Raw genomic sequence first — 21,246 nt, forward strand, 5'->3', positions numbered from 1 at the left:
GACCGTCAGGCTCCGGCTAAGGGTCGCCTACCACCTCCCTGTTTGGGCATCCCTCAAGTCCTCTGTTGTACTTCTGGGTCCCTCCTCTTGGCCCCAGCCGCCAACGCCTTCCTCCGCCTCTACACGAGGCACTGTTCGGGGTACAATTTCCAGAGCCGCGCGGGCGGCCACTCGGTTGGAGCCGTGCCGGAGGCTGCCCTCCAGACACCGTCAAGGACCTCACACCCTTCCTCCACCCCTCCCTCTCAGGACAGCAGGGCCGAGCATTAGCATTGCCGCTGGCTGGACCGGAGACCCCTGCTTGGCGTCAGCCGTAGCTGGGGACCTCCATATTGAGCTAGGAAACGCTCAGAACGCATGCTGCGCTCACGTTCTCCGTGCAGATTTTCGTTGCCACATACAGAAACAATGGGATTTGTTTAAACGCTTACTTACAAGTATCGTGCTAAATGTTGGGGGTAGATACAAGCTAATCTGAGTGGAAACAGTCCCTGTCCCACACAGGGCTCACAGTCTAAGGATATTAAACCCCCTGTTTTACAGATGAGGAAACTGAGGCGCAGAGGAGTTAACTGGCTCGTCCAAGATCAATCAGCGGGGGAAGAGGTGGAGCCAGGATTAGAACACGAATCACCTGATTCCCAGCCCGGTGCTTTCTCCACTAGGCCACCCTGCCTCTCTGCGGGAGATTTCTGAATCCACACCTCCAGCTCTGACCTGATCTTTCCTTATGCTGTCGAGTCGTTTCCGACCCATAGCGACTCCACGAACACAGCTCTCCCAGAATACCCCGCCTCCATCTGCCGTAGTTTTCTTGATAAAAATCCGGAAGTGATTTACCACTGCCTTCGTCCATGAGGTCAACTTGAATCTCCGCCCTTGACTCTCTCCCATGCCGCCGCTGCCCAGCGCAGGTGAGTTTTGACTGGTAGCAGATTGCCTTCCACTCACTAACCACTGCCCAAGCTAGGAACAGAATGCGAATGCCTCTTCTTGACTCTCCCTCCTGTAGCTAAGACTGGTAGGGTACTGGAAACTCTCCAGGTGCCATCCTGAGGGGATCTGACTTGGTCTACGGAATCAGATTTCCACCTCCCTCCATCCAACTGAGCCATCAGCCCCTTAAACTTAATACCGACAAAGCCAAATGCTTCATCTTCCTTCTTCAACCCTCTCTTCTTCCTAGTCAAAAAGCTGTGGGACCTCACTTTACCTGTCCCGTGCTTCGGCTTCTTCATCTGTTATATTTTCTTTTCCTCCATTCTATTGTTCTCTCCCAAGCGCTTATGCGGACAGTGCCGTGTGCTATGCAGGCAGTAAGCCCTCCCTAAATAGAACTGATCAATAGATTGATCTGTATAAAAAGGGGATAACCTCCCTCCCCCTCAGCCCATGAGCCCTGTGTTGGGCAGGGGCTGTGTCTGATCCGCTGAGGTGTTTAGCGCATGGTAAGAACTTAAACAGATGCCACAGTTTGGGGTGATGGTTAGAACACGGGCCTGCAAGTGAGAAATCATGGGTTCTAATCCCTGCTCTGCTGCTTGTCTGTTGTGTGACCTTGGGCAAGTCTCTGAGCCTCAGTTACCTCATCTGGAAAATGGGGATTAAGACCGTGAGCCCAGTATGGGACAGACTGCGTCCAACCCGATTTGCTTGTATCCACCCCAGCGCTTAGTATGGGGCCCGGCACGTAGTAATCCCTTAACAAATACAATTATTATTATTATTGTTAAGTCAGAAGCCCTTCGGCTGAGAGAGGCAGCAGAGCTGACAGAGGGCTTGGCTCACTGTGGGGACAGAGGGGAGTTGGGGTGCGTTTCACCGTGGACCTCGGCTGCTGGAGGTGAGCTGGAAAGCCTAAGAACTGAGCAGATGTAAGACACTGCCCACGAAGGTCCCCTGCCCTCCCACCGCCAGGGCGAGGGTGTTGAGCCGGAGTGATTGGGGATGGGGGTGGGATCAGTGCAGACCCTGTGGGAGATGAAACCTTCCAGGTTGTGCAGTGCTAAGACTCGCCACCTTCAGGCCTGTGGACGGAGAGAAATGTCTGAAGACTGTAAACTCCTTGTGGGCAGGGATTGCGTCTACCAACTCTGGTTTTTCTACTTTCCCAAGCGCTTAGGTCGGTGCTGCGCACATAATAAGCACTTAATAAATGCCATTAATTAATTAATTGAACTGTTCTGCCTGGGAACCCGAACGGGCCATTCCCTTTGGGGCCCCAAAGGCCGGGAGCCCCCCAGTACTCAGGGGAAATGAGCTGCTGCTCTCTCACTTCAACCCAGCCCGCACACGTCGCTCCTCCAGTGCCAAACTACTGTACCTCAGTCTCGTTTATCTCTCCTCCAACCGCTCACTCGCATCCTGCCTCTGACCTGGTATGTCCTCCCTCTTCATATCCAACAGTGACTTTCTCCACCTTCAAAGCCTTATTGAAGGCCCCACTCCTCCAAGAGGCCCTCCCTGACTAAGCCCTCATTTCCTCTTCTCGCACTCCCTTCTGCGTCACCCTGATCAGCTTTCTTTATTCACCGCCCCCATTCCCACCGGACACATGTACTTATCCGTCTTTGATTCATTTTAGTCTGTCCCCTCTTCTAGGCTACATTGTGGGAAGAGAACGTGTCTGTTATATTGTTAAAATGTACTCTCCCAAGTGCTTAATACAGTCCTTGACACACGGTAAGCTCTCAATAAATGTGATTAATTGATTGAAAGCTCTCGGGTCTCACAGAGCTCTGTGGGCTCAGCTCCCTCTTCACCCCGGGCATCAGAATTGGGCAATTTGGGGGACAAGGGTGGAGGAAGCAATGGATCCTGAGGCAGCTTGGGTCCAGGGGATTTGGCCTTGACATCTAGAATGTAAGCTTCTTGTGGGCATGTAATGTGTCCACAGATGTGTTTTTTGGTAAATCAGATTGGTTGATTGACCTCTCTTTTCCCACTTTGCACAAAGTTGGGGAGGCAGGGGCCTGGGAGTCAGAAGGATCTGGATTCTCACCCTGGCTCCGCCACTTGTCTGCTATGTGATCTTTGGCTGGTCACTTAACTTGCCCGTGCCTCACTTACTTCATCTGTAAAATGGGGATTAAGACCGTAAACCCCATGTGGGAGAGGGACTGTGTCCAACCCAATTACCTTGTATCTACCCCAGTGCTTAGTACAGTACCCGGCAAAAAGTAAGTGCTTAACAAATATCACAATTATTATTATTATTACGGTTACTATTACCTTCATCTTCTCTGTGCCTCAGTTACCTCATCTGTAAAATGGGGATTAAGACTGTGAGCCCATGTAGGAGAGAGACTGGGTCCAACCGGATTACCTTGTATCTACTCCAGTGCTTAGTTCAGGGTCTGGCACATAGTAAGCCCTTCACAAATAGCATTAAAAAAAAAGGTAGGAATGTAAAACCTGCATAAATCCGGCACTCCTGGTCATCCTCCCCTCCCCACCCAACCCCAGAGCTCTTTCCAATCCTGGATACTGGCTGGGGCCCCTTAACCTATCTGAGCCTTAGTTTTTCCACCTGTAAAATGGGAGGAAAACCTGAGGGGTGGCAAAGTGCTGCACAGTGCCCTGACTCAGAGAGCAAGAAAGCACCCTGACTATTAAGGGGCGGTGGTGGGGGCTCCCAGGCTTGTGCCCCCAAAGCAGCCAATCCGTCAGTGACATTTGTTGAGTGCTTACTATGTGCAGAACACTGTGCAGAGCTCTGTACTCCGTCACCAAATCCTGTCGGTCTCACCTTCACGACATCGCCAAGATTCACCCTTTCCTGTCCATCCAAATCACTACCTTAGTACAATCACTCATCCTATGATTCATTCAGTCGTATTTATTGAGCGCTTACTGTGTGCAGAGCACTGTACTAAGCGCTTGGAAAGTACAATCCAGCCTCCTTTCTGACCTCCCAACCTCCGCCTGTCTTTCCCCATTTCAGTCCATACATCACTCCGCTGCGCGGATTATCTTTCTACGGAAACATTCAGGGCATGTCACCCCCTCCTCAAAAATCTCCAGTCGGCCTATCCACCTCCATATCAAACAAAAACTCCTCACTTTTGGCTTTAAAGCTGTCTATCACCTTGCCCCCTCCTACCTCACCTCCTTCTCTCCTTCGACATCCCAGCTCGTGCATTCTGTTCCTCTAGTGCTAACCTTCTCTCTGTGCCTCCATCTCACCTGTCTCGCCGCCGACCCCTGGTCCATGTCCTACCTCTGGCCTGGAACGCCCTCCCTCCTCAAATCCATCAGACAATCACTCTTCCCCCCTTCAAAGTTCTACTGAAGGCACACTTCCTCCAAGAGGCCTTCCCAGACTAAGCCCCACTTCTCCTCAGCTCCCCCTCCCTTCCGCATCACCATGGCTCGCTCTCTTTGCTCTTCCCCCCTCTCCCCGCCCCACAGCACTTGTGTGTATATATATATATATATATATATATATATATATATATATAAAAAATTCTATTTATTTATATTGATGCCTGTTTACTTGCATTGATGTCTAACTTTCCCTCCACCCCCATGCCAGACTGTGAGCCCACTGTGGGCAGAGATTGTCTCTCTTTATTGCTCAATTGTACTTTCTAAGCACTTAGTACAGTGCTCTGCACACAGTAAGTGCTCAAAAAATACAATTGAATGAATGAATGAATACTAAGAAACTGGGAGAGTGTAATATAACAGAGTTGTTAACTGTCAGTATTTTGGGTGCCGGGTTCGTCCTGACTCTGACCCACTTTTCCATCCGCAGCCTCCGCACGCCTACCGGTCTGAGGGTGCCCACCCCGGAACAATGCCACTGGTCAAGAGGAACATTGAACCCCGGCATCTGTGCCGCGGGGCGTTGCCCAATGGAGTCACCAGCGAGCTGGAGTGTGTCACCAACAGCACCCTGGCTGCCATTATCAAGCAGCTGGGGAGTCTCAGTGAGTGGAGAGGGACCGGGCGGGGGTCGGGGGTGAGTAGAGGGGAGCCTGGAGGGATGGGGGGGCAAGCTCCCCCAGTAGGGATTCTGATTCTTGACCTATGATTTCTTTTAGCGCTTAATACAGTGGCTGGCCCATAGTAAGTGCTTAACAAATATCACTATTGTTATTATTGGCCTTTGACTTTGAAAGTTCCACTCACTGTGGGTAGGGAATTTGTCTATTCATCGTTGCAACGTACTCTGCCAAGTACTTAGTACAGTGCTCTGCACACAGGAAGCGCTCAATGAATACGATTGAGTGAATGAATGAAGGTGGTGTCTCAAAGGCTCTTGGGCAAATCAGTGAGGTCCCCATCCTCAACTGCCCTCCCTCATGCCCTCCGACTCGCAGCAGTGATTTCCCTGGCCTTCTCCTCCTCCTCCTCCTCCTCCTCCTCTTCTTCAGCCGAGTGCCCACGTGGCCTCAGACTCTATGAAGACCGGCTGGAGGCTTGGTGTCCGCCCCCAAGGCTCTGATGTTCTCGGGAGGAACCCTAGCCCAGGATAGATACGTAGGGGTCATCCTGTTTATTCCCCTGTCTCGGGCAGTCCTGCCCTAAATCTTCCCAGAAGTCCCGCCCATTACATAACAGTGTCCACAGAGGATCTCCTTTAGCGGTGCGCTCCTGGAGAGGAAGTCCCATCCTGAGTTTGGCCCCAAAACGCTCCCGCTGTGCTCGAAGCCTAAAGTAGGCCAGGCAGCCCTGACGTCTGCCCCTCTCCGCCTCTTCCCTGTATTTCCTCCTGCTCCCCGCCACTTTCTCTCTTGCTCCGTCCCTGAGGCCGACACGCGGAGGACATCTTCGGGGAGCTCTTCAACGAGGCCAACAGCTTCTACCTGCGGATGAGCTCCCTGCAAGAGCGGGTGGATCTTCTGGTGTTCAAGGTCACCCAGCTGGACTCCACCGTGGAAGAAGGTAAGGACTGCCCCAACGCAGGGCAAAGCCGGCCTCCGCTCTTCCCATTCTCTGCTGGGCCTACATCCAGGCCCTTGGAGGGTAAGATACCCGGGAGTCTTAGAGGCAGGCTGGGAGGAAGACGGTGGTCTCAGCAGATTAGGCTGGCTGCGGGGAGGATGCTGGCGTCTTTCCTGCAGGTGTTCCAGTAATCACCAGCCCAGTTTTGGTCATGGGACGGATGCCCCATTTTTATCCCCGGCCACACCCCATCTGTCCATGCCCAGGCCACAAGTCCTTGGCTGCCTCTTATGCCACGATGCAGGGATGCCAGCTTGCCTGGCACTTGGGCCTCCCCGGTGGAGACTCGGAAGAGATTTAAATCCCCAGCCTGGCGGAAGCCCAGTTCAGCTCAACCTTCTCCTTCAGCGGCTTTGGAGTCGCAAACGTAGCACCCCAAGGAAGGCTAGGGTCAGGTGGAGGTCCCCTGGTCAGAGAGGGAGGGGTGTGAAGGACCGTGAGCCGGTGGGCGTCCCTTTCTAGCCCCGGTAGCTTGAAAGAATCAGGTGGCCCTGCCTGGAGGCCGTGGGATGGACAAAATGTCCCCTCAATGTCATTCCAGCTCAGGAATTCTTTTTTCCTCCCTCATGACTTCCTGCCACCTCCCCGCAACTGCCCCAAGCCTCAAGGCTGAGGGGACAGAATTCCCCGGTTGCCAAACTCCCGCCCTTTCCTCTTCTCCCTCCCCTCCTCCCCTCCTTCTGGTTTCCTGGTTCTCCCTCGATTCTGGTCACCTGGCTCTTTCGAAGGTCACCGGATCTTACCCAACCGCCGACCTCCCCAGCACATCCCGCTGGCCTCGAGGGGAGGCAGAGCTGATCCTCCCTCCCCCAGGTGACTGAGGCCCAGGTCCTCCGATCCAAACTGGCCATCCGGGCCGCTGGCTATTTGAGGAAGAAGAGTTGGAAGCTTTTTCTGACAGGGTCAACCACCGAAATAGGCCCAGCCAGGGGCCTGCAGCCCAGAGAGGAAATGGGGGTTGAGGTGAAGTTGAGGGTTGTGGGATTTCCCTGCAGGAGAGATTGCCAACTAGTGGTTACTGCCCTCCCCACGGAGGGCTACAATTCCTTATCCCCCCTCCTCCGGCTCAAGGATCATGCAGGTGTGTTTGTCCCATGAGACTGTTGGGACTCCCACACAGTCCAGAGTCTCAGTAGCCCACAGGGTCGAGTGCCAGAGGCGCAGACTCTTGGTCCGAAAGCGCCACTGTGACGGTTGCCCTGTCCCCTCTCAGAGACCACTGTAGGGGATGGGTGGGAGCCAGCCTAGCCACTGCCCTGCTGGGTGGGCTTGGGCAAGTCTCTTCAGCTCTCTGGGCCTGAGTTTTCCCATCTGTGAAATAAGGAGAATACCAATCTCACCACAGATGCCATCCTGTGATGAGGATGCAACGGGCCTGCGGTCGTGTAAGCAATTGGGAAAAATGAAGGGACAGTTCAAGGGATTGAGGAGTACACCTTCTAGCGGGGGTCAGGACCGGCTAGGGATGGGGGGAAGAGTTGGATTTAGGGATTTTGTGGGGTAGATATTGGGTAAAAGGCAGACAAGTCCCCGTGGAAGGGTCCTTGGCTTGAGGGTATTCATCACAGATCACTCCTGGGTTCCCCTGACCCCATTCAACCTTCCTCTCTTCCTTTAAATAGTAACTCAGAGCCTTCGGCAAGATGTCCCAGATTTACATACCCCAGTCAGTGTCTGATCTTTCAACAGATCAAAAGACTCTCACAGTGAAACCCTGATTGACACTGATTATCTGGGTCCCCCCACTTCACTACAGTCTGCTGAGTCCTTGTGGAAGTTGGAGCAGTGTGATTAGTCTAATAATATTATTATACTACTACTAATAATAATGGCATTTGTTAAGCAAAACACTGTTCTAAGCGCTGGGGGCTACAAGGTGATCAGGTTGTCCCACGTGGGGCTCACAGTCTGAATCCCCATTTTACAGATGAGGTAACTGAGGTCCAGAGAAGTTAAGCGACTTGCCCAAAGTCACACAGCTGACAAGTGGCGGAGCTGGGATTAGAACCCATGACCTCTGATTGCCAAGCCTGGGCTCTTTCCACTGAGCAGTGCTCTAAGAGCTTGGGAAATGCCCAACTGAAAGACACAGTCCCTACCCACGAGGAGCTTTCACTCTAGCAAGGAAAGCAGACAAAAAACTAGAGCAATAAACAGTGAATATACATTGGATGCACATATATGACGATGGGTACCTTTCATTTATTTTAATGTCTGTTGCCCCCTGTAGATTGTAAGATTCTTGTGGACAGGATCATGCCTACTAGTTCTCTCATACTGTAGCCAAGCAGTGTAGCCTAGTAGAAAGGACACCAGTCTGGGAGTCAGAGAAGCTGGGTTCTAATCGTGGCTCAGCCACTTGTTTGCTGTGCGACTCTGGGCAAGTACCTTAACTTCTCTGTGGCTCAGTTCCCTCATCTGCAGAATGGGGCTTCAGTACCTGTTCTCCCTTCTACTTAGAATGTGAGCCCTGGGTGGGATCTGATTATTTTGGATCTGCCCCAGTGCTAAGGCACAGTGCTTGGCACATAGTAAGCGCTTAACAAATACCACCAATATTAGGATTATTATTAGTACTCCCCCAACCACCTAGTCCAGTGCTCTGTACACAGTAAGCGCTCAACAATTACCCCTGATTGATTGATAGAGGTGAGGCCAGTAACTCTCCCCATCAAAACCCTCAGGAAAGACTTTATCATCATCAACATTAATGGTGTTTATTGAGTGCTTACTGTGTGCAGAGCACTGTACTAAGCACTTGGGAGAGTACAATTGTAACAGAGTTGGTAGACACGTTCCCTCCCCACAATGAGCTTACAGCCTAGAGGGGGAGACAGACATTAATATAAATAATTTAATAATTTATAGATATTTACAGAAGTGCTGTGGGCAAATATCAAATGCTAAATATCCAAGAGGGTGTAATTGGGCAAGGCCTCTTGGAGGAGATAGGATCTCAATAATTCTTTGAAGGTTGTGAGAGTGGTGAGCTGCCATTATTGTACTTGCCAAGCGCTTAGTACAGTGCTCTGCACACAGAAAGCCCTCAGTAAATGTGATTGATTGAATAAATATGTGGGGGAAGGGGTTTCCGGGCCGGAGGGAGGACGTGGAAAAGGGGTCGGCGATGAGATACATGAGATTGGACTACAGTGAAGAAGTTGGTGCTAGAGGAGAAGAGTAGTGTGCATGTTGGGCTGTAGTAGGAAATTAGTGAGGTAAGGTAGGAGGGGGTGAGCTTATTGAGTGCTTTAAAGCCAACGGTAAGGAGTTGTTTGATGCGAAGGTGGATGGGCCACCACTGGACTGTCAGGATAATGGCCCTCTCTCCCCCTGCCCTCAGTGTCTCTGCAGGACATCAACATGAGGAAGGCCTTCCGAAGTGCCACGATCCAGAATCAGCAGGTGGTGTCCCGCGGCTCCATCCCCAATCCGGTGATGGAGATGTACCAACGCTGCGACAAACCCCCGCCACTCAACATCCTCACTGCCTACAGGTTCGGGGGATGACCAGGGGTCTCCCAGTTCCGCTGGAAGAGGGTCCATATCTGGGGCTGGTGAGGGGGCAAAGGGAGGAGGATGCTAGCTGCCCAAGCTCTGCCTTAGTCATCCCAAGCCAGGATTCTCCCCTGGGCTGGTTGAGGGTGAAACTCACCTCAGGTGAGGTTTCTTGGGGGGGGGGGGTCTTGGCATAGGGGATGGGGGCTATGAAGAGCTGTGTTGGCTAGGGTGGACAAGCTAGGGTTGATTATGGAGGTCTGGGTGTCCTCTTTAGGGGTCGAAGGTAGGAGTAGATGGGGGTGGGTAAGGACCCTGCCATGAATCCCTAGAAATGGCTCCCCCTGTCATCCAATGCCCATGGTCCTTGCTCCCATTCTCTTCCTATTTGGGGAAGGCTGGGGGGATCCTAGCCAAGCTGGAAGAAACGTCTCCGGGTCGGGCCTCTTGGGGAGAGTGGGGCTGCTGGGGAGATTCCAGATGACCTAGAGATTAAGAGGGTTTGGGACCAAACTTGAGGGAGCAGGGGAGTTACCTGACATTTTAGAGGGGCTTCGGGGGCAAGGACTCTGGCATTATTGTCACTAAGCGGGGCAACCCAGCCTGACACTTCTGGTTTCCTCAGGATCTCAGGCAAGGCCAGGCCATCTGGACTCGCTTGCTAATTGAATGGATGGATCAACTATGAATGAGGATTAACTAGAGGAATACTGTGTCAGTGATGAGTCTGTGGAAGGATAGTGTCCGGGTGAAGACTCTGTGGATGGATAGTGTACAAGTGAAAAGTTTGGGGGTGGATAGTGTGCGAGTGAAGAGTTTATGGATGGATAATGTACAGGTGAAGAGTCTGAGGATATATATGAGTATATATATATACTCATTCTATATATACGTATATATTCAATATATATATAGAGTGAGTATATCAGTGAAAAGTCTTCGGATGGATAGTGTTCTAGTAAAAAGTCTTTGGAATGATAGTGTATGAGTGAAGAGACTGTGGATGGACGGCGTATGGGCGAAGAGTCTGTGGATGGACAGTTTATGAGTGAAGAGTCTGTTGCTGGACAGCGTATGCGTAAAGAGGCTGTGGATGGAGTCCACTGAAACACATTTAGGTATAACAAAAAGTCCTGCAGAGCAGGTCAGCGTTTTTTTCCCCCAGGTCTCTGAATCTGGACAGTCTTATGACCCCTTTCCACCTCTTCCCTTTTTTCTTCTTCCCTCTTTCTTCCCTACTGGGGTCCATTCCAGAGATGACAAGAAAGATGGCCTCAAATTCTACACTGATCCTTCATACTTCTTCAACCTGTGGAAGGAGAAGATGCTCCAGGCCACCGAGGACAAGAGGAAGGAGAAACGGAGGCAGAAGGTATGCCTGTTGGGCCGGTGAGAGGCTCAGGTCATGGACCAGTTGGACACAATCCCACAGTCTCTGCTCCCCAGATAACCCACTTGCTCTAAATGCCAGGCTGCCCAGTGCTCTCCCAAGCCTACGCCCTCTGACTTGAATCCCCTAGCTTCAACATCCCAGGGAAAAGCAACTCAAAGAGTGCACCTTACCGGGCTGTGCTCCAGGGAGGAGGTGGCTCATCCTAGGAGTAGGGGGGCATGATCCTGGCAGATGGGACTAGGGCAGGGACTCCAGACTGGAATGGAAATAATTTAATTCGGTTGAAAGAGAGGTCGCTGAAAATCACAAGCACTTTGGGCTGGATGGGCCATTCAAAGGTCAACAAGTCCAATGCCCTGACTTCAGACAAGGCAGCCCTTGAACCAACCCAGACAGAAATGTGTCCATCTGCTTTTCCACAACCTCCCTTGATGGCTCATTCCAGGATGTCAGACCCCTCCCCGCTTCCTTCCCCCAAAACCAGTCAATCTAGGAAGCAGGCAAGCAATGATATAGAATCCTACTAAGTGTGAAGCCCTGTACGAAGCCCCTGGGAGAGGATGACAGAAGCAAGACACCCATTTCCTGCCCTGAAGGGCCTTAGTCTAATGGAAGTTCCTCCTAACTCTAACCCAAATCCCTCTTGCTGTAATTGAACCAGGGCTTCACACTTAGTGGCAGGCCTTACGGGGACCTGACCAGTAGAGAGCCCTTCAAGGAAAGCCAAACTGCAGAGATTCCAGTCAGACAGTGGCTGGTTCTATTTGGGAAGATTGAGCGGCCCTAGTGGACGACATGAAGTAGTAATAGATTGCAGTCGACTGATTTGGGGAGCACTGAAACAGCACGGCCTCGAGAAGTAGTGTGGCCTAGTGGATAGAGCCTGGTCCTGGGAGTCGGGAGGACCTGGGTTCAAATCCCAGCTCCACCACTTGTCTGCTGTGTGACCTTGGGCAAGTCACTTTGCTTCCTCTGTGCCTCAGTTTCTTCATCTGTAAAATGGGGATTGAGGCTGCGAGTGCCACGTGGGGCAGGGACTGTGTCTAACCTGACAACCTTTGTATCTAGCCCAGCGCTTAGGACCTTTTCTACTGAGCCCTGTTCTGGTTCTGGGCTCCTCAACTCGGGAGAGCGATGGGGAAGTAGAAGAAGGGGCTACAGGAGAACTGGAGAAACGATGAAAAAGAAGGAAAGGATATAATAGAGAAACAGGGGGAGAGAAGGGACAGAGAAGTTGTTTGAGGTTGCCGAGGTGGTGAATGTATTAGCGCCGGGAAGCGTGGTCTCCGCAGAGGATGAAACAGGAGAAAAGGCACCGAGGCTACAGAATGCGAAACCGGGGCCGGGTCGTGGAATGGTGACCTTCAGTGGGAACAGCAGCATCTTCTTCCCTGGAGCTTTTTGAAGCCCGGAGAGGATCTCAGCTGCCTGGCGTAGTTGAGGTGGAAGCAGGGAAATGAGATGGCCCCTCCCAAGCGCCATCCAGTCTGAGCCTCTCTGGTGCGGGAGCCGAGCTCAACCCTTTTGCCGCCCGGTGGGTTTTCAGGGCACCTCCCGGTGAGGGGGTTCCTCCCACCGACCTGGTCTTCCGCAGTTTGGCGAGACCCACTTCCAGTCCCCGCCCCGCCCCCAGGGCAGCCACTGGCAGCAGCCGATTCCACAACCAGGGTGAGGAGGAGGCCAGCACCAAGCCTCCGCCCAGGAGAGCTCCCAGGGGGAGAGAACGGGGCTGCCGGCCTCCGACCCCATTCCGCCTTGAGGGCCTCCCCCCAGAACAGCACCCCATTTCGTGCCTCCCCCTCCCAGGAGCAGCGGCTGGTGGAGGACACGACGCGGGAGGTCAAAAAGGTGCGGAAGGCTCGGAACCGGCGCCTGGAGTGGAACATGATGGCCTATGACAAGGAGTTCCGGCCGGAGAGCAGGTTCTCGCCGTCGCCGTATCACGTGGCCTCGTCCGAAGGCTCGCTGTCCCCCGACAATAGGCAGGTGTTCCCCGCTACCCCCTCGTGCCCGCCATCCACACCCTCCCGGGCCTGCCAGGCTCTCGATGGTATCTAGTGAGTGCGTGCTGTGTGCAGAGCATTGTACTTAGGCACTTGGGGAAAGTACGGGAGAGGTAATAGGCCCGATTCCTGCCCTCAAGGAGCTTCTGACGTGCCTGGTTGTGAGCCGCAATCGTGTATGTAAGGACTCTCGCTTTCCTTCAAATTTATGCCGTGTGAATGTGGGAGTTGTAGTTGTGTGTAAGGTGCACCTTTGTTTTCTTCCGAGTGTTTGAGTTGGGGTGGTTGGGGTTGCCGAAGGGGTGAGCGCATTAGCCCCGGGAAGCCGACTCCACTGAGGCTGAAACAAAAAAACTTCGAGGCTGCAGGATGCAAAAACAAGGCTGGGCCCGGGAATGGTGACCCACATTTAAAAGCCCAGAGCCTCATCCCCATCCACAAAGAGGTGAGACCCTCCCCGTCCCCTCTCCTCACTCGCGATCATGCGGTGCGCAAGGCGGGGGCCTAGTAAGAGCCAACCAGAAAGAAGACAGCATCTCTCCTCCCTGGTTTTTCCTGCCTCTGCCAGTCCCTCTCTGCCTTCCTCTCCCATGCTATTCCAACCTCCCACCCCCTCCCAAGGTCCCCTACCCGGCTCGATGACCAGGGCACATATCGCCAAGGCACAGAATTCAAGGCCTTCCATTGATTTTTTTTTTCCAGAACGGGTCCAAGCTGGAAAAACCAACTCCCTGCGTTAATTCCCCTGATAGTCAGTCAATCAATCCGTGGCATGTATTAAGCATTTACCGTGTGCAGAGCACTGTACTGAGCCCTTGGGAGGTTACGACACCATAGAGTTGGTGGACACGTTCCCTGCCTCGTCTAGAGGATCAGTAGTCCAGTCCCGACTCAGCCGGGCAGCTGTCAGGCGGATTCTTAGTGCCAAGGACTGCAGCGATTGCTTGAAAGAGTGCAGTCGAAGGGGAGAATGTGATCTCTGCCCTCAGGATGGGAAGACGGGCAGATGGGTGTTCTCCACAGTTAGCGTGGGCAGGAGGAGCAACAGAGGCAGCTGAAACGGGGCGAGTTTGGAGAGAGGAATGAGCGAATGAGTAAATAAGGTGCTGTGTGTGGATCCGAAGCACCCCGGTCCTGTTGGGATGACGTGGACTGGGGCGGTGGCGATGATCTGGGGGAGGCTTCTCAGAGGAGGTGGCTGCCCTGTGACCCGCCCCCACAGAGGGCCTCCTCTGCCCCTCCCCCTGCTCATACAGCCAAGCCGGGCCCCAACTGTTGGTGTCGTGTCTGCTGTAGGTCCTACGCGTCCGACGTCGGCGACCGCTCCTACCCGGCCAGTCCCAACCACCCCACCCAGCAGACGCCGGGGCCCACCCCCAGCCTGCCCGCGGACAGCAAAGAGATGGCCCCAGCCCCCCATCCGCCCCCAGAGCTGGCGTTCCGGCCCCCGGGCAGCCGACAGAACAGCCTGAGCAGAGCCCAGCAGCCCCCAGAGGCCGTCCTCAACGGACCCCGGCCACAGCTGGTCAAGGAGTATGGGTAGGGGTCACCCTCCTTGCCTCTGGGGAATTTCGGGGGAGCACGGAGGATTTGGCGAGGGGTGACTGGTCATTTTCTCTTGGGGCAAGAAGTGAGGGGTCAGCTAGTGGGAGAAGAGAGCCCCCATGGGCCACTTTGGCTAGGTTCGGATGATGGTGGTGTTAGAGAATGTTTGTGCCAGGTGACCGCGGTGAATCCCGACATCCGTTTCGCACATCCCACCCTACCTCCTTCCTATTCCCCTCAGTGTGCATTTGCCTGGCCTGTTTCTCCCCTGGTGTCAATCCCAGTGGTTTGCCCCCATCGCACAAATGGGCAAGTAGAGGCCCGGAGGGAAAGGCAACCCTAGCTCCTCCATTGCTCTGGGGCTGGCTCCTCCTCAGCTCTAGTCCAGTGGCCAGTGTCCCAGGAGTACTGGATCGAGCGTCTCAGCCTGCACAGCGAGCTCAGCCTGGGCAGGAGGGCGGTTTGCCCTGCCCCATGCCAGGTCTGAATGGGCTGGGGGGGGGAGATGGTGACCTTGACGAGAGCAGCCCCACCACGTGGGTGCTCCTGCTGGCACCTCGGTGGCCCAAGGAGTCAGTCAGCCCCTGGGCCGCCCTACCCTGCCCACAGAGGAGCAGCGTGGCGCAGTGGAAAGAGCATGGGCTTTGGAGTCAGGGCTCATGAGTTCAAATCCCAGCTCTGCCACTTGTCAGCTGTGTGACTCTGGGCAAGTCACTTAACTTCTCTGTGCCTCAGTTCCCTCATCTGTAAAATGGGGATTAAGACTGTGAGCCCCACGTGGGACAACCTGATTCCCCTGTGTTTACCCCAGCGCTTAGAACAGTGCTCTGCACATAGTAAGCGCTTAACAAATACCAACATTATTATTATTATTATCACATGGAAGCAGACTGCCATAGCCTGGGCCACATTCCTGGCAACCTCAGTTTGGGCCAAACCCCAGGATGTCTAGCGAGGGAGGGGAGTTCTGGTGGGTTTAGGGCAGGATGTGGGGTTTGACTTGCTCTTCTGGAAGCAGAATGACTGACGGTCTACTCTGTGTGTGTGTGTCTGTCTCTGTTCCACTCCCCAGACCCCAGCCAATGCCCATGGCGGAGTTTGCCGTCCCTCCGGCCCCTCCGCCCCCGCCTCCGGTCATCCCCTCTGCCCAGACGGCCTTCGACAGCCACATAGCGGCCCCGCCCACCCTGGCCCCCGGCTCCCAGGCCATCCTGGCCCATCCAGCCTATGCCCCCTCCCCGCCTCCGGCTCCGCCCTGCCCGTACTCCACCTCTCCCCCCCAGACTGGCCCCGTCGGACCCCCCGCCGCTCCCCCACCGCCCCCTCCCGGGCCCCCAGCGGTCCCCGGCCCCACCCCCGCCGCCCTGCCGGCTGACCTGCGGAAACCTCCGATCCCGTTGATCCCAATGAGCGATGCCCGGAGCGACCTCCTTGCCGCCATTCGGAGGGGTGAGAGGGCCGGGAGCTGCCGGCTGGAGAGGCAGGCTAGGGGAGACCATCCCCGGGGGATGGGGAGGGCGAGAGAAACGGTGACCCAAGGAAAGTTGGCGGGGCAGGGGGACAGATGGAGGGCGTGGGATAGAGGAAAGAGGACTGAAGAAAAGGTGGCAGCAAGAGGGAAGGAAGAAGAAGCACCGAGGCCTAGTGGGAAAAGCACAGGCCTGAAAGTCAGAGGACCTGGTTCTAATCCTGGTTCTGCTCAGAGGGACCTGAGGCACAGAGAAGTTAGCTGACTTGCCCAAAGTCACCCAAAAGACAAGTGGCAGAGTTGGGATTAGAAACTAGGTTCTCTGGGTTTTTAATACCATTAAAAAAATAATAATAATAGAAAAGTCAGAGTCCCCCTGCCTAATGGGAACGGGTTGGGTGTCTCCAATTTGGGGGCAGGGGGCTGGCCTTTCAGAGCCTTCCCGTGGTCTGGGGCTGCAGTGGAAGGGAAGGCTGGGGGTAGGGTGGGGGTCAGTTCCCAACCCGGGAAGGAGGACGACCACCACACTTCTTAGACGGGGGCCCAGCCGATGACCCCCTCCCCGGCCAAGACCTAAAGCCAGTCCTCCGGAAGCCGGGGGCGACTGTGGGCCCAGTTCCCCTAGAGGATCTCCTCAGCCCCAGGTCGCTGACGCCTCCTCTCTTCTCCCGCTCCCCCGGCCGCGAGCAGGCATTCAGCTGCGGAAGGTGCAGGAGCAGTGGGAGCAGGAGGCCAAGAAGGAGCCCGTGGGGAACGACGTGGCCACCATCCTGTCCCGCCGCATCGCCGTGGAGTACAGCGAGTCCGACGACGACTCCGAGCTGGACGAGAACGAGTGGTCGGACTAAGGAAGCCCAGGGCCGGTGCCGAGGGTTTGATCGTGTCGTCCCCGCCCCACTCCGTCCCTGCCCCGCCTCCCCCGCCTCCCTCCTGCACGCCCCCTGCCCCGTCCTGCCCTGCCCCAGGAATTCATGCCATCTCCCAGCTGTAGGAGCCGGAAGCCAGGAGTGTGGTCGTCCCACTGGATCCGGCTGGTATAGTCCAGGAAATACACTTGGGAGGCGGGAAGTGGGTGCCTCAGTATCTCCCCCCCTCCTCGCCCCCCTCTCTCTCAAGTTGCCACGGTCTTCTCTTTCCATTTAGCCACAGCCACCGTTCTCCATCCGCTGGAGAACGGGAGGACACGGCTGCAGTGAGAGATTTAGGGAAGGCTTGGGGCCCGGGAGAGATAGAGGCTCAACTCGGGGAAGGAAGGGGACATAGAGGAACCTCTCCTGCTTTGGAGGTTTGGAGATTTGTATCTCATCAGGTTGGGCTAGAGAAAGGCAGAGGGATGGACTGGATGATGACCTTGAGAGGCCTTTTGGACTAGGAGGGTCTAGGATTCTACGGCCAGAGGCTCCGAGGAGCGGCACTGGGGCCTGCTGAGGGGGGAGGCTGGGATCTGAACGGAAGGAGTTTCCTTTCACCATATCCTTGTCGTGAGCAAGACCGTACCCAGGGAAGCGTCTCTCATTGCAAAAGGGGCGTCCTTTGGCCTGCAGTCGGGGCCCACTAGAGGGGGAATTTTGGGAGGACGTAAAGGCTTTGCCTTGGCCTGGATGGCTGTGGTTCGTGTTCCATATTTGGGGCATCTGACACGCCAACGAGCCCGGCTAGTTGGGGGAGCAGATGGGGCTTCGGCTCTGGGAACCGGCGACCCCCCGGAGCCCCGCCGTGCTCCACACTTCCAAAGCTCCGGTCTGGGGCCGAGGAGATCCTCTAGGGGAACTAGGCCCACAGTCGCCCCCGCACTTCCAAGGCTCCCCAAACCCACTCAGCAACTCTGGGTGCGTTCAAGTCAGGGAAAACACTCCCTCCAGCAAGGCTGGTTGGAAGTCGCCCAAGGCCGCCCCGCGACCTGCCTCGGAAGGTTGTCAAGCCGCCCTCGTGGCTAAGGGTGAGGCCTTTGGGGGTGGCTCCAGGGGGGAGCTGGGCTCCCCTCCTCCTGGGTCTTCTTGATGTGCCTACGCGCCTCGCAGAGCCCTTCGGGGCTGGCCCTCTCCAGCCTCAAAGTTCTTCGGTGCAGGAGCCCGGAGGGATTGAGCAAGCAGAGGCCCCACACCACTCTTCCCTCGGGGAGGGAGAATCCAGACCCTCAGAAAGGGATCTGTTGGGAGAGTCCAGAGGCGGGACGGTGGCCCCCGGCCTTCTCTTTCTGAGCGTTGCCTCATCACCTTCCACCACCATTTTAGTATTTCATGAAGCACTTTACCGCCTTCGTCTTCGTGACCCCACCAAGCCCTCCTCACCCCAAGCCTGGAGAGAGGAGCCGGCGGGGCGGCCGCATTCCGTCCAGGGGGAGGCTGAGGCCCAGAGAGGGCAAAAGGTGTACTCCGGGTCACACAGCGAGTCGGGGTGGAAGGAGAGGAGCTGGAGCCGCCTCTCTGGATTCCCCATGCAGCCAGGGTCCTCCCCTCCAGCAGGGCCCTTCCCCACTCAGTGAGATGGCAGGGGATGGGGGAGGGGGCGAGCCAACTGTTCTGTCCGAGGCTGAAAGTCTGGGGGGTGCAGCCCCCTGAACTGGGCTCTGAGCGGAGGGACCGAGGAATGACATACTGTCTCGGCCCTCAAAGACCGATGGAAACGACACGGCCTAGTGGAAAGACCCCGGGCCTAGGAGTGGGGAGACCTGGGTTCTAATCCCGCTCCGCCACTTGCTTGCTGTGTGACCTTGGGTGAGTCACTTAAACTTCCCTGGGCTTCGGTTTCCTCATTGATTAAAAAGGGGATTTAGCATCTGTTCCTCTCCCCCTCTGACCGGGTGTCCCACGTGGGGCGGGGACTGTGTCTGACCTGATCGTCTTCCATCTTCCCTAGTGCTTGGCACCGTAGTAGGTGTTTAACGTGTCACAGTGACTATCATTAATGGCGAGTTCCTGTCCAAGATTGAGACCACCCCACCCCGTGACTGGTCCTTTAGAGTTTATGGAAAGAAAGGCTAGTACCTAGGGGTTCACAGTCTCAGTAGGAGGGAGAGGTTGGAAGCTCTCCCTTTGTCCGCTAACCTCCTGGGAGGTGTTTGGACTCAGGTGAACTGCCTGGGCGCAGCATGGTTTAGTGGACAGAGCCCGGGCCTGGGAGTCAGAAGGACCTGGGTTCTAATCCCGGTCCTGCCACGTGTCTGCAGTGTGACCTTGGTCAAGTCACTTCACTTCTCAGTGCCTCAGTGACCTCATCTATAAAATGGGGATGAGAGTGTGAGCCCCATGTGGGACAGGGACCATGTCAAACCTGATTAACTTGTATCATTCCCAGCACTGAAAACAGTGCTTGGCACATAGTAAGCGCTAAACAAGTACCATTATTATCATCACTATTATTACGATTATTAGGCAGGGGCCTCGGCTGCAGCTGTGCCATCAACGGGCCACACTGTGTTCCCTGAGGTGACATTCCTGGTCCATCCTACAGGGCGAAGCCGTGGGCCCCCCCCCCCCCCCCCCCGGAGCCAGCTCCGGGGAAGACTATTCTTCCCTGTTGTAGCCGGCCCGGCTCTTCCGGCACCTCCGCCCCTCCGCCCCCTCACCAGGCCATCTTCCAACTCCCGCAGCTGGCAGGCGGACTACGTGGCCTCCAGACCTCCGCCTCGGGCAGCCAGCGGCTCTTCCCCCGGTCATCGGCCGGAGCGTATATCCAAGGTTGGAGACCATCTAATATCCATCCGGTCTCCCCCGTGGGCTTCGGCCCCACCGTCCCCGCCGGGCACCCAGCCTGGCTGTGCCACGGGAGGTGTTGGGTGTCGGGGCATCGAGCAGGAAGGAGCTCAGAGGGGGAGAAGATGGAGCTAAATCGTCAAAGCGGAGACGGTGATTGGTGAGCGCTTCCAAAGGTGCGCTTACAGAGCACTGTCTCCCCACCTTAATCATCATCAGCATTCACTGCATACCTACTCTGTGTAGAGCATTATTCTGGGCGCCTATTTTATGACGAGCACTGTACGGGGCATCTGCTGGGTGTGGAACTTTGTACTAGTTGCCTGCTGGGTGCGGGGTGGGCACTGTTGGGTGCAGAGCACTTTGTGAGGTACCTATTGTGTGCAGCGTGCTGTATGCTGTGTGAGGTGCCTGTTGTGTGCGTAGAGCTGCATGGGGGCACCTGATGTGTGCAGAGAGCTGTCCCGCGTCCCCCGCTGCGTGCAGAGAGCTGCGCGGGGCACCTGCTGTGTGCAGAAAGCTGCCCAGGGTGCCTGCTTGTGTGCAGAGTTCTGGTCAGGACACTTGGGAACAGGCAGTAGGAACGACTGCTTTTCCGCGCTCAGGATAACAGAAGGGAGATGGGAGCCCCAATCTTCCCGCCAGCCATTAGCTTCGGCTCTCTTCCGAGACCAAGGACAGATCCCTTGGGGCCCCCTCAGCCCTTACTGTACTAAAAATCTCCCACCATTCCATCCCCTCATCCGAACCGGTTCCGTGACTCTCTTCTTCGGTTCCAAATCAACGGACCTCGAGCCGCCGAGAGAGGCCAAGTAGAGCCTGGGGTCGGAGTTGGGTCCCATGTCGAGCTCTCTCCGCTTCGGTTGGGATGGAGATTTGACTCGCTAGACTGTAAGCTCCTTAGGGGCAGGGAACGGGTCTGCTCATCCTGCTGCATTGCACTCTCCCAAGTGCTCAATATAGTGCTCTGCACATAGTAAGCCCTCAATTAATACCATTGATTCCGACTTGGGGTTTGGGAGTGGACTTTCCGCTCTGCTCTCCCGCTGAATACATGCGCTCCGCTGGGACGGAGCTTGGTGGGGGAGAAGATTATTGCGAGAGAGATTCCCCCATATCACTCCGGGCCAAAAGAAATCTGATTTCATGTTAACCACTCTTAGTGCCTCTGTTGTATTTAATCTTTTTCCAAAGCAATTCTGAACGATCCGCTTAAGATTCTCTCCGCCGTCTGTGAGTCGGTCGTTGGCACTTTACAAGGGGCTGGTGGGGGGGCGGTTGAGGCACAGAGAGGGCAAGTGACAGTTGGAAAGTCACACAGCAAAGTAATGGTGGAATCAAAATCCAAACTCAAACTCCCACTGACCGGGCCAAAAGCCGAGTTTCCCCCTTGCCATCTTACCTAACTGGAAATCATAGCTATCCGTGATGGAAATTCACTCTTTGTCCAAGTGCCTTTGCAGTCAGATTTTTGCGGAAGTTCAGTTTCTGTTTCTTTAAAAAAGTGGAAAACCCAGCTTTGGAATAGGAACCGGCCCAAGAGGTCCTGTTCCTCACCGAGACCCTGGGGTTCATAGCCATTGAGGGAGGGTTTGTCAGAGAGGCTGAGCTTCCAGACAGAATTTCGAAGATCACCCTCTGCCCCCTTCCCCGACCCCACTTCTCTGACTGAAATAGGTCCTGGGATCCTTCACG

General features: G+C 55.2%; 1 protein-coding gene across 1 annotated transcript; it reads left to right on the forward strand.

Annotated features, from left to right (window-relative positions):
* The first annotated feature begins 876 nt into the window (after positions 1 to 876).
* On the forward strand, positions 877 to 18,560 carry LOC100073372 (wiskott-Aldrich syndrome protein family member 3-like). Its single transcript, XM_029066964.1, has 9 exons — positions 877 to 914; positions 4,757 to 4,931; positions 5,755 to 5,889; positions 9,293 to 9,446; positions 10,702 to 10,819; positions 12,647 to 12,822; positions 14,140 to 14,382; positions 15,461 to 15,837; positions 16,547 to 18,560. Exons 2-9 carry the CDS (start codon positions 4,799 to 4,801, stop codon positions 16,702 to 16,704), a joined length of 1,494 nt encoding a protein of 497 aa, XP_028922797.1. The 5' UTR covers positions 877 to 914; positions 4,757 to 4,798; the 3' UTR covers positions 16,705 to 18,560.
* The last annotated feature ends 2,686 nt before the right edge of the window (positions 18,561 to 21,246 follow it).

Source organism: Ornithorhynchus anatinus, chromosome 6 (genome assembly GCF_004115215.2).
Source record: "Ornithorhynchus anatinus isolate Pmale09 chromosome 6, mOrnAna1.pri.v4, whole genome shotgun sequence".
NCBI classification, from domain to species: Eukaryota; Metazoa; Chordata; class Mammalia; order Monotremata; family Ornithorhynchidae; genus Ornithorhynchus; species Ornithorhynchus anatinus.